The sequence below is a fragment of the Tachypleus tridentatus genome, chromosome 1 (assembly GCF_004210375.1).
Source record: "Tachypleus tridentatus isolate NWPU-2018 chromosome 1, ASM421037v1, whole genome shotgun sequence".
In the NCBI taxonomy this organism is placed as follows: Eukaryota; Metazoa; Arthropoda; class Merostomata; order Xiphosura; family Limulidae; genus Tachypleus; species Tachypleus tridentatus.
In genome coordinates this window covers 94983247-94997179 of record NC_134825.1, presented here as the reverse complement: position 1 = coordinate 94997179, position 13933 = coordinate 94983247, and the positions used below count along the sequence as shown (strand labels likewise).

General features: G+C 30.6%; 1 protein-coding gene across 18 annotated transcripts in view; it reads right to left on the bottom strand.

Moving 5' to 3' along the window:
* The window catches only part of LOC143255956 (dnaJ homolog l(2)tid, mitochondrial-like), a 49447-nt gene that overhangs the window by 34693 nt on the left and 821 nt on the right, over positions 1 to 13933 (bottom strand). For 4 of the 18 annotated variants that reach the window (XM_076512446.1, XM_076512462.1, XM_076512453.1 and 1 more), the window contains exons 1-5: positions 13587 to 13793; positions 10299 to 10414; positions 7351 to 7462; positions 6308 to 6387; positions 1035 to 1239 (exon numbers count right to left, since the gene is read on the bottom strand). In XM_076512446.1, coding sequence (XP_076368561.1) covers positions 1114 to 1239; positions 6308 to 6387; positions 7351 to 7462; positions 10299 to 10414; positions 13587 to 13653 — 501 coding nt within the window. In that variant the 5' untranslated portion in view covers positions 13654 to 13793 and the 3' untranslated portion in view covers positions 1035 to 1113. The other 14 variants (XM_076512585.1, XM_076512507.1, XM_076512523.1 and 11 more) reach the window with 9 other exon arrangements.

Sequence of the window (13933 nt, the reverse complement as noted above, 5' to 3'; positions counted from 1 at the left end):
AAAAAATTGTGGTTTTATATTGTATTTTGTAAAATAAAAAAGAGTAATTTCTATTTACTTCCTAATTTTTTTATGGTGTTTATGAGGTTGGTCAAATCAAACAAATCCATACAGAGATACAATGGTAAAAATAACAGATGAAAGTGTTTTTCTTATAAACATTGGATGATTATCTGGAGGTTCTAGAGACTTTGTATGAGAAATTTAACAATTACCTGATGTATAAAAGTATTTTCAATCCTAAAATTACTTTTGCATGATTGGATAATCAACATTCCAAACAGAAAAATGCATGAGAAAATCATTACTTAAAAATATTAAAACTTAAAAACAAATGTGATATTTTTTTTACAAAAACCTTGTAATGTTTACTGACAGCCTACAAAATTTTGTGAAGATATACTTATTATATTAAAAGTTATAGTATAACTATAATCACTATAAAAATGGTTGTAAAGCCTTTAGTGAAAGAGTTAAAAATTATTAAAGCATCACATAATGAAATGTTTTCAAATAATTAAAAAAAAGGCAAAATTAATAAACAAGAAAACAAAATTGACATAAATCACTGAATTCCTTTTACAAAATGTTGATTAGTTATTCGTGAAATAACTTTTGTTCCAAAGTTACATTATTTTGCATCATAAACTGCAAAGTTATAATGGTGATTTTGCATCCTGTAGCTACAAAAAATATTTATAAAAGACAATATTTTGCTACTGGGTGGAAAAAATTGGCTAAAATTGTTTCCTGTTTCTATCTTTGGTATAATAGAAATATATAAAATATTTTATATTGGTAGAAAAAGTTGTTGTGATAAAATAATGCATTTAATTTCTGGGATCAAGGTGCTGATAAGTTGCTTTAAACTTCTTCACTTGAATATCTACATATTGTACGAGAGGTCTGCAGTAAAGATATTTTTCTTAGTATACAACAAATATCATTTAGAGTATAATGAAAAAAAAACTACATTATTCTTTGGAATTAAATGCAGAAAACTGCTTAAATTACAAAAAGGAAATTGTAATTACCTCTTGTAAGTTTCCAAATCCAAACTGAGATTCTCCAAAATCAAAATAAGAAAACCTAGTCTTCATTCTCAAACATTTTTCAAAAAAGTTTATCTGGGTCAATAGATGACTGAAAATTATGAAATCCAGTTGTACCAGCAGACCCAAAATCTGCTGTTGTTCCAAACTGATCATATTGCTTTCTCTTCTTATCATTACTCAAAACCTGTATAATACAAATCACAGTAACACATCTTGTATAAAAAACAAAAAAAAAGCAATTTGCAAACTGTGTGATAAGCAACTTCTCACTCACACACATTATTGACTGGTGACCAGGCTTACTTCAAAAGTTAAAATTTACTTCTCTTTCCTAAGAGGTAGATTTAAGTAGCTATGCATCTAAAATTCCACATTGTGGTAACATGTATCTTACTGTTCTAAATGCAACATTCACACTTACAATCAGAGCTAGACCATTGGCAAAATCTCTAGTAAATTGTCATGTACCACATAAAGAGCCTACCCTAAATTACTTTACATCATTTTTGAAATGATCAAGCATTCTACCTATACCTCTTCTATTACTAACAGTACAATTTTAACACACACAGTTCAGAGTTTTCACACTGTTCCTACTGAAATGCAGTGTTTATATTTACAAATTTTTGTACCACAACAGTGACAATGAGTAAACAAATATCTTCCATAACAACGATACAACAACAACACCACAGAGTGATTAATCTATCTAATTAAGACTAGAATAAATAAGCATTTTAATGAAAACATTTATGAAAATGAATTGGTTATGCTCCACATTAGAGCTTGAGCAGTTTAATTCCCTATAAGCTTTAAAAATAAATTAGTCAAAATTATTACATCAATTAGTTAAAATTATGATTAAATCAACTGTAATAAAGATAATCAATTAATCAAAATTAGGGTTTATGATTATTACTGTTTTTGATTATTCCAACTATCCAACCAATCAAAATATTGCTGTAACTTTTGTTTGTTAAGCACAAAGTTACATAATAGGTTATCTATCTATCTGTGCTTTGTTCAATTTTAATCTCATAAATTGCTTTCTTTGTTTTTTTTACTTCAAATTCATTCAATGATAGTGATTCAGAGATAAGGCTCATGGTTCAAGGATCTAGAATTCAATTCCCATTTCCATTGAATGTGACATCCTGTCTCTGATATAGCAAAGCAGCTAAGGCTATCAACCTCTACAATGGGGGGTGGGGCATCAAAGTGTGCATGTCACAACCTTTTGATTGTTACAACCACAATTTTATTAAACAACTTTATGATCATTGTGTGCTAATAAATTTGGCATGAAAATGTAATTTACAATTCAACCTTTAATATTATGTTTTAATTTTAAAAAGAAATATTTAAATAAATTCTCAATCTTCGATTCTTTGTATCACATGACATGTCTCTCTCTCTGAATTTTAGATTTTCTTTCTTTTCCTATACGAGTTTGGCACAACTTAAAACTTTATTACATATATTCCTAAGTAATAACATAAATCTATAACCTACAAATGTCATATGTTACTGTGATACAGATAATAAAGACAAAATTGCATGCTACTCCCCTCCTATTATTCTGGTTTACTACAAAAGATATGAGGCTAGTTCATTCAAGCACCACATTTGGAAATATTTTACCTCAGTTTCATCATTTCCCTTTGTAATTGTTTGGCTCAACTAGGTTAAAGTTAAAATTTCCCTACATTCAAATTTATTTCCAATAAATACTTACCTCCCATCATATAGCTATGTGTGAAATTCAAAACAAACCAAAACCCATCATATAATAGCTTTTCGACTTGCACAGCCCTCTAGATGCACAATTTTCACTTGCCATTAGCCTTGAAGCTCCCACCTACCTTCACCATACCATGCAAATGAGCACATGAAAATTTTCCACCAACAGAGGAGCAACACACCCTTCTAGTATGGCACTATCACCTCTTTGATACTAGAAAAAAATGCATCAAAAGTGGGGAGGACATATGGTATATTTGAGAAAAGTTAAGGATATATCAGAAAGTGATTTCCAGTGTAAGAAAATGTTACGTTCTGACACAACACCTCTCACTTAATAGCTAGAATCCCACATAGAAATGGAGCATTCATTGAACAAAGAGAATGATCAGGATATGAACAGGAATACAAATGAGAGACGGAGAAGAAGATAATGGAAGCGAAGGTAATGTCCCTCTTACATGCTGCTAACATCTTGGCAAGACAAAATACAATCTGGATAAAGGAAAACATAGGTATGGGGATAGAGGATACAAGAAATGTCCATAAGAAAAAAATATCTGACCTATGACAACCACCTACAAAGAGAAGTAAGAGATACATCTTTGGGGAAAGGTAGTACAATGAGCAAGTGGCAAAAGGTTCAAAGGAAGGATCAAAAAGGGCATGACTGAGGAAAAAGGAGCAAAACAGGAGAGAAAGGGTAAGAGGGGAAAAAAATATGATGGAAGCAAGACAAAAAAAAATTAGACAAGGCCATAATGGTGAAAACTGATTGACCATTGTCAAAGAGCCAAGTAAAGAAATTAGAAAAGTGGGAAATACTAGGTTGGAGAGAATAACTCCAGAAAATATATAATTTCCTCTGGTAAACATTTAAATAAGAAGAGCAGACCATGCAAAAATGAAAAGAGCCAACCCATATCTTCTCACAAGAAACACAAAAAAATCAACTCATGAAACTGGAGTGTGGTGACAGTAAGATGAAATATGGTGTACTGAGGTAGATGCCGAAGGGAACAAAAAAGTGAAAGAGGTATAGGAAGAGATGACTGAAGAAGGTTCAGAATCAGAAAATAAGGTTGAACAAGCCAGAATAGGATGACTAAAAGGACTCAAAACTGGGGTGGCTTGGATAAGGGAAAGAACACGAGGTAGAATTCAGATAGGATGATAAGCATTAAGGTAAACAATTGTCCAATACTAATTGAATGCATTTTGTGAAACTGGAGACCAGAAGAGGAGCAGTTTGATATTGAGATTGGTGGCAAATACACAGCATCCAGAAGAGGAGTACCAAACAAATATAACCACTAAAAGACTTGAGGAGCAAGAGACCACTCCATAGATAGAACCTTGTTGGGATGAGACAACCAAACTACTAAAAAATTCAGAGAAACAAGAAGAGAAATTTGCTGAGCCCAAAAGAAAAAAAAAAAAAAATCCAACACTCTAAAGAAAAACAAATAGGAAAAGGTTTACCCTTGTCAATTGATATAAGGCACAATAGTCATGTTATTGAAGAGGTTCGTAATCAAATGGCCTCATACTAAAGGTAGAAAATGATCCAAAGCTCAACAAACTGCAAGAATACCAAAAAGACTGCTGTGGAGGGATTTTTAACTACTATTTAATGACTAGAAATCTCCTGATAATCCAGATATACTTCCCACCTTTTACAAGAAGCATCTGTAAAAAAGGTGTAAATCAGGACCAGGAGGAGGCAGAGAAATGCCAGCTGAGGTGGCATCTCTGTTAAGCTACCAGGCAAATTTGACTTGTAGGAAAGTACGGAGGAGGAGGATAGTGTCTAAGGGATCTAAAACTAGATTCCACTGATCACGTAACACTCAGCACAAGGTGTGTGCAAAGTGAATGTGGTGGGTGATGAAAAATACCCACAAATGGATAAGATACTGCATGAGGGTGAAATAGAACTTCTCCAGCTTGACAAGCCAACCCACAAAGCTTGCTTTCTGTAAATGGAAATGGGTATGATTGTGAAATGCTTGTTTTGGTGGAGCTAAAAGATGCTAGTGTGAAGACAGTAGGCAAAGGCTCTGATCACATAACAGAAGAAGTGTGGTACCTAAGCCAAACTGAAAAGTAGTGGATGAAACTGAAAACACTCAAACTAAAGGTAATATCTAGATGCTGTAAGTTAGGAATATAAAGGTAAGCATCTGAGACACTGACTTGAGTAAAAAAAACAAAACACACCTGTAATGAATGACCAATGAAGGGTGAAGAAAGATTTTTTTAATGAATCATGAGAGAATGATGAAGTTGTTGAAATAGGAAAGATCAATAACAGGATTTCTTGGAAACCACAAATGACTGAGAATAAAAATCTGGAAAAGTGTGAAATAAAAAGGTCTATAGTATCCTTGTGCAAAAGATTGTAAAATGTCTCTAAGAAACAATGGCATGAAATGTGATTCTGAGGAGGGTAAAAGTTGGGGCAGAAAATAGAAGGAATAGTCATTCTGTTAAAACCTGGAGAATGCAGGGGGTTTATGGTGATCAGGTGAGCTTGGCTAACCTATTCACCACAGTGCCAGAACCAAAAAGATAGTCACCAACAAAACTAGTGTCATAAAACACAATAGAAAATTTGGTGACTCAATGCAGAAACCCAGTATGGTGGCAATGGTAGCAAGGAGAATATAGGAGAGGTTTTAAAAGGAAGAAATATTGATGTTCAGCCTCCACCCAGAACTTCAAAGTACCAGGAAGATCCACAAATATAGACTATAATATAAACAAAGAGCATGACAGAATTCTCACAAATAGGAAGTAGATAGATACAAGTGAGACAAGAGAGTGTCCCTACCAAGGAGGTCCCAACAACAAAGAAGCTATGTATGAAGGTATAAAGCTGAAAAGATAAGTGCATCAACATGGAAAAGAGAAGGGTAAGTCTATCTGCCAAAAAGCCCTCAGGGGAATAGTGGATATCCTGAGAAAGGAGGTAGATGGAAAAGAGTTAATGGAGGATAGTTAAGAAAGTGAAACAAAAATGGAAAAAGTAAGCAAAGGAAAAACCTTAGTACACTCTCAAAGTCAAAACTTAATGCCTGAATCAGAGATTCCAATATCTGAGTATCTGTAACTAGATATTCCAACCTATGATAAGGCAAGGCAGTAGGATTCAAACAAACGTGGTAGCTCAGGCATGCTGTCACCTAAACATAAATGAGTAAGAAACTGCTCAGCGTATACATGAATAACAGAAGAAGGGGTGGAAACCATATAATCTGATGATAATACTGAATGAAGGAGAGAAGACACAGGGTTAAGAGACAACAGGCAACATACCCAGAAATCATGTAAAAAAAAAAGCCAATGAAAGCACAGGAAAAGTGGGTTTTCTTGTCATCACGAATTATACTCCATTTATTTAACTTTCTGTAACTATTTCCAATACTATAAAGGCATATTTACATATACAAGTGAATGTTCAACTTACAAATGATACCAATGAACAAAAAAAAATGCTGTTTTGGTCTCACCTCATAAGCATTTGTAACCTCTTGAAATTTCTTAGCTGCTTCTGGATCTACTTTACTGGTGTCGGGATGACATTTTTTAGCTAACTGAAAAGACAAAACTTAATTTTTATATTCTACTTGCTATTCATAAATATTCAATATCCTTTGGTTAAATCATTAAATAGCAAAAAATGATCATTCATATTTTCTAGTTGTTGTAATAAGCAAAACTGAAACCTATGAAGAATCATATGAATCCAGCAATTTTTTAAATATATTTTTCTAAACTACTCGTTATTCAAAAGCCATTACTTTGGATCCCTGATAACATATGATTTACACAAAGAAATTAATCATCTAAGCAAGTATGACAAATCGTGCCTGTCATAACCTTTCACATAATTCAGTGGAAATGACAGATGAAACACTTAAAAAGTTTAAAAATCACAATTAATCCCAAATGTGAAACAACTTATATCCTATATATTTTCCAAAGACAATGAGGGATTTCACCTAGTTTTAACAAGTTCTTTCAACTATAGTAGGCAAAAATACAAATTACTTGACCTATTACAATATATGCATCCCCACCAGTATCAAATCAGTATTTTGAGGGAAGAGGTAAAAGTTTTATGTTTTTTTTTTTAAAGAACATTTCAAAGTTAATTACGTAATACTTTCCTATGTAGTTTCAGAGAAAAACACCGATTTTCTTTGGGATATTGATATAGAGTAGAATTGCAAAATTTTTATGCATTGTTATATAACAGAAAATTAAACTGATTGATTACCAAGTTCAAAATTATATACACATCATTAAAGTTCTAAACAGAACAATCACCTGTCTAATGCTAATAAAATGTGTTCACATTTTCCTTCCCTAAAAACTCTTCATAGCACAAATAGCTATTACCTTATACTCTTACCAAAACGTCATTTGCATATCAGCCAAACCTATGAACAAAAAACTACTATTCATAAACATAATAATGTGCACTTTGGCAATTTATCATGAAATCAGCATCAGACTATAGATTTCTACTAATAATAAAACAACACTTTACCCATGCACAGTGCATCCCAAGTGTATATAGAGTATACTGAAAGTTCATTCTTGATGAAGAAATACATACACAAACAAAGGGTGTGTGGTTCTGTGGAAAGATGCATATCAATCTGTAACACAGTTTCAAGTAAGAAAAATGTTAACTTCAAGAATAGCTAGAATCCCACAATTATGAACAGTAAAAACCAGCATAGATAAAAATATTAAAAGGGTGAGCTCCTTCATGATAATATAACGACAGAAAGGAAAAATGTATGGAAGATACCACCTATTATGGGAAGAATAGTTATCTAGGGAAGGCATTACACTTTGTTCAATAGAAGTGATAGAGGAAAAGAATCATTAGCATAGTACTCTACTGTTGCAAGAGTGGGTGGAATTTAAACACTACTCAAACATCCTATACATCTGATGGAGACTGAAAGAGCATATTTTTGTAATGTAACAAGGGTAATAACCTAACTAGCACAGTAATAAGAAATATTTTGAATATTTACCAGAAAAAGCAGGTCAAATGTTGATGTTAATATCATTCAAGTGCAAAATTTATCCTCAATGTGTTATAAGAAGTAATCTTGTAAGAGACAGGAACAAAAGAACCAAAAGCAAAATGAGGCTTTGGGGAAGAGTTAGTCAAAAACATTAAAAAACAAAGACTTATTATAAAATACAGAAGCAGGAGATCACAAGTCTTGGGTCTGAAAAGAACCAATCATATCGTGTCAGTAGTGGTAGTACTGCTCACCATTTGAGTAATTCTAATCGCCATTCAAAGAAAATAAGATAACAACTATGAAGGAGAGACTGGGCCCCAGACATGTATATATAATAAATCATAATAAATAAAAGCTACAAAATATAATTAAAGAAAAGTGATATTATTACTATACTTATTTGTTTTTTTATATATTTTTCAAGTTGCTCTGATATGTTTTAGTCATTATCACAATGATGACAGTTGAATAACAAAAAACCATAACAAGAGGTTACTAATGACAATGAATATTTCAGTCAAAGAAGCCATATCACATATTCTAGAACACATATCTTAAAATATTATACTTATTAATGGAAAACAATTAAATTAATGTAAGAAAATACAATAATTTATATCAAAAGTTCTATCTGAAATTATAAGTTTATTTCAATTAAGAAAATAAAGATAATAATTTAAATGTTAATAACTGTTTAAAATAAAAAGCAAAAACACTCTGTAGTTTTAAGGAAAAAACTGCAGTTATGGAGATAGAATGAGCTACTGATAAACAACCCATTCAATGAGAGTACTGAGCATGAAGGATATGTTGCCTTACTCTTTTTGAAGGGATACAGTATAATGATTGCTTCATATACTGGTGGAATAATCATTATTATGTGTAAGGGTAGGAGTATTGTTTGAAAACGTGGCACATGCACACAAAAACTTTTCAGCAATGGTGTTAGCTAAGAAACATCTGTTCTGTTGTGAGTTAAGTAGTATTTCTGAATACAATTCATGAAAAGAAATTACAGCTAAAACTACTAACAGCCAGGAAACCCCTAATGATGTTGTTTCAATGGATTTTAATAATTATAGTTTCAGTTTTCTGGTGTACTAATTTAACATTTAGTGTTTACTAATGAGTTTATTAAATAGGACTGTCTTCATCAGTTTTTAAATAATGGTTTTTGATCATTTTACTTCTGATCTACATAGTTTGCCAACTTTTGATTACAAATTCTCAACAGAAAAAACAAACAAACTAAATATGACAGGAAGGAACTGTGATAGATTATAAAATACCTAACACTGGTATAAAACAGCAAGCATAGGAAATGTCTTCCTATACTACTATCTACTGTTTACTTTAACTATCTTTCTAGTTTCTTTATGAAATACCAGATCACTCCAATTTGTTTTGCACTAATTTCTGCAGTAATAAAAATGGCACACAGTGGGTGGCACTGAGGTTTACTCACAACAGCTTTAACTGTATTCAAGTCATCTTATTGCAAACTATGTAACAGAGCTGGGAAAATTAGTGGCAAAAAAAAACCATGATGACAAGAAAGCTACTTGAAGTGGAAATGTAATCTCAAGATGGCTGATAGGGGTATTAAAAGTTTAATTAAAATAAAGTACAGCACAATGTTGCAAACTCTCTTTATTAACCTAAAGATGACCTAAGCAGGTCGGAACATTGTTCTGTACTTTATTTTCATTAAAATTTTAATGCCTATAACATCCATCTTAGGAATTGTGGAAAAACCACTAATCAATCAACTATTGAACTCATTAGTCAACTGCATTCATTCTCATGATACTTGGATAGTTGGAATAATAAAAAATGTTAATAATAGTTGATTATTTTCATGTATTTAATTTATTTAATAATAATTTTGATGAATATATTATTTTACATGACACTATTAACATAATACATGCTCACCAGTTAGCAGTTATATGGAACAATAAAGTTAATCAAAAAGGTCAAATATGTAGGGAATCATAAGTTGTTAAGCAATTTGTGATAGTTTCCAAGGTATGTTTTATTCTTTCTGGTTATTTTTTTCTAACATGATACTTATGTTATATTATTCAGTAAAGGTTATTCTTGGAAGATAACTGTTTTTTAAGTTTCATATGTATTGTTAATGAAAGTCCTGGCTGGCTAGACATTATTTTTAAGAGAGCACAATTTTTTTCAAAGATTTTTGATAAGTATTTGCTTTAAAAACCCTTGCAGTAACATTTCAGCTATTCTTAGTTAACATAAAAGAAACCTTATGCTTTTACCCATTCAGGTAACTTTTAATAGTAAAATATTACAAAGAAATTTAAAAGTTGTGCCAATCTTACAATTTCTCAACCAGATTGATATATTAAATTCCAAACAATATATTTTGATTACATGTACAACAAAAAACAACAACCTACATTATATGCAAGAATTTAAATGTACTTACTTGATAATGAGCTTTTTTAATATCATTCTGATTTGTAAAGTTCTTTTGATGAGACAAAACTGTTCTATGAAATTTCCTTGAGTTTACAGTGTTCACATCTAAATATTTATTTAGTACTGAAATATATAAATGAGTTGAAGAATTAATGACTGAGAACCATGCATCAGAAACTTTTTAAAATGACTGCGGAACATTCACTGTAAACAGAGATGCAGTGAGTTGTCTTACTCTTTAGAAGAAAAATATTATTTATACCTTTACATTTTGCATAACACTAAAAATTGGACATAACTATTACTATATTGGCTTATTGCATCTTTTACACTAAGAAAAACATTAACTGTTAATGCATTTCTTTGACTTTCATTTTTATTCATGTGATATTGGTATTTAAACAACTTTCTACATAGATATTAACATTATTTGCAATTTATACCTTTATATTAACAAGTTTAAAAGAGTTAAATATCTGAACAACAAACTTAAATACAGGATTATAAACTTAGACAATGAATATAAACAATATAAAATATACAGACTAATGAATATGAAGACATTAAACCAATAACAGTATAAGCAAACAAACTAGCAATATGAAACCATTGTTAAAATCAAAGTATTGTGTCAAGGCAACTTGTTTCCAACTACATGTTACACATAAACAAATTATAAAATTATAAAGCTTTAATAATTAATGCAGTTTTCACTGACGGTCAGCAAATTTACTTTTATGTTTCATAACTATATTATATAGTAGTTGTGAAAAAACAGAGTATTATGGTTTAAATAAAGTAAAATTTTATATCAATAATAAATTACTATAAACTATATCTCTTTCCTTTCTAGTGCTAAATCTAAGTATAATGACTTCTGTAAACAGGTATTTATCTTATTAGTAAAAACTGAAATTGGTACATGTTAACTTATTTTGTTAATACATAGTGTTTCATATCCCTTACAGATGCCAACTGTAGTAAAAATCAAGATAATCCTTAATAAATGTGGCACTTTAATTTCATTTAGACAGAATTAGAGTAAATTAATATACAAGACCCTTTTTTTTTCCATTTATTAGCTACATTTTTGTGTGTCAGCAATACAAAATTTGGTATTATTACTTCTGGATGTCTACCAGCTTAACTCCAAATGGAATTACTTTAAGGCAGGATTAGAGTAAATTAATCTATGAGACCTTGGACATTGTCAAATACATCAATCAAAAGGGTTTGACAAAGTGAGTTCAAAATTGTAAATATATCTCAAGTTGGTCAAAAGAATACAGAGATATGAGCTTAAAATTTGCATTTGGAAAAAAAAACAACTTTGAATCAATTCTATGAGCCACTTAATCACAGCTAAAAATGCCAGTCTGACAAAAGAAGTTTTTGAACAACATTTAGCAAAATATTAAATCATAAAAGAGAGCCAACATTAATTTGATCAAGGAATGTCTTGCCTTAACAAGTTGTTGATTTTGTTTGTTATCTGGATAATAAAAAAAGGTGTGATTCGGTGTAAGTACCTATTAAATAAAATTAACCTTATAAAAGTTTATAACTAAGTAAAATAAGAACATTTCGTCATTGAACAAGTCTGTTACTACAAAACTCCAAAAGTTAATGATGCAACCTTTAGTACTCAAATCTTTTTTAAAGCCATTCATTGCATATCTCAATACATACAACTCAAAGGAACTATCAACTAACAATTCTGAAAATATAAATCAAGTCTACAGTTAGGATAAACACAACTGAGAGGATGAAAAACTAAGCCTCATCTCAAAAGTTGACTTAAATATATCATTTTAATTCCATCTTTACCCTCAAACAATAAATGTCTATCATTTCAGAAGTTTACCTCTGAACCAACACATCATCTTTCCTGAAGTAAGATGTCTCACTAGCCTTGTAGATAGCTTCAACAATATTTTCCTTTAAAATTCAAATTTTTTAAAACCAATATAGGGTTTAGAAATTTTTATCAAAAATCATGTTAATTCTTTTTCCAACTTGCCAGTCCTCCTTTCACAAAATATGTTACTTCTAACTTTCTATACCTCAAGCACATAACTTCAAATTTCTCAATAATAAGTCATTTTTCACATTTTATAATCATCCACTATAAAGCCAAGTTCCTTTCAGGTATTAAAAGTATTTTCAATGATATCATCTCTTCTCTGGAATTTAGTATGAGTAGCAAATTTTGATATATTACTGTTCAAGACAATATTCAATTCATTAACATAAATCATACAAGTCCCTGAATGAGTTCACTAGTCACATTGTCCAGCTGAAAGCAATTACAATTTATAATCACTCTGTGCTCTCTACAATTAAGCCAACTTCCTATTCACTTAACTTTCTGCCAATCCCACAACCAACCAATTTACTAATCTCTTTTTACAAAAGAGAAAAAAAATCCACTAGTTTAATTACACAAGAACACCTATTTCTTTATAAACTTAGCAGCAAGAACAGAAAACTCGGACATGGAAAAAAATAAATGCTAACAATGAGTTCATTGACAAGTATGGATTATGAAAGTAGAGTCTACCAATCCTTTTGACTTTTAACAGTTTTAAGCAAGAGGTGTCAGAAAAAGGTAAAACAAGGATAACTGGCTTGTAACTGCCAAGATTCACCAAGATTTGAAAGGGTGTCAGCAATCTGATATGAAAGTCTCCCATTTCTGGCAGGTCAACAAACAATGGGCAAGAGGGTGGACAGTTTTTAATGTTGTTCCTGTTTTTAAAGGAGGTAAAAAGATGTCTTGGATAAATGGAATAATCAAAAATAATAATAATGAGATATACTTATTTTGATTAGTTGATTATTTTTATAACACTAAATGATTTAATCATAATTTCAATTAAATGTTTGACATGTTACAAACCAATGTTCAAACGGTAATCAAATAATAAATTAATCACTCAGATCTAATTATTACATGCTCCTTTGATAAAATAGTTATTGTATCCCACTCAGTCTATCATGTGTTTTCCTTTTTCAGAAACTTCATATATGACCCACGATTTTCAGTGACCTGTGAAACTAATGAAACTATTTAAATAAAAGTTTTAATTACTTATCACAGAAATATTTAGTTACATGACTTGGCTAGATACAAAATACTGTTACATTTCTATAGCTCAAATATAATTTCCATAAAACTAATTTGTTTTATACGAAAACAGCCTTACTTATTTAGAATTTATGCATGTTGACAACAATTTTATAATTAATACTTAAAGAAACAAATACAATTTAGTTACTTGTCTAGCAGTAATACCTAACTCGTAGTTAGGAAGTGAAGTCTTATCCTTTACATTTGGAAGATGGAACTTGTAATTATACATTATGGTTCAGAAAATAACTTCAAAATTTACAAAAAAACTGCTTAAGTACTTCTATGCAACATTTACTGACAAGCTCTCACATGGTGTTATGATTTTTACATTGATACTGATAAACAAATGTCTAAACTACTTAAAAATAAGGATACACGTATTAACTTCTAAACTACATAGTCTGCATTAATACATCATACAAAATTCACGTATTTGACACTCTACCATTTGTTACTATTTTTTTAAACATCATACTTCCTGTAAACATAAAAAGACATAGTAAAAACCC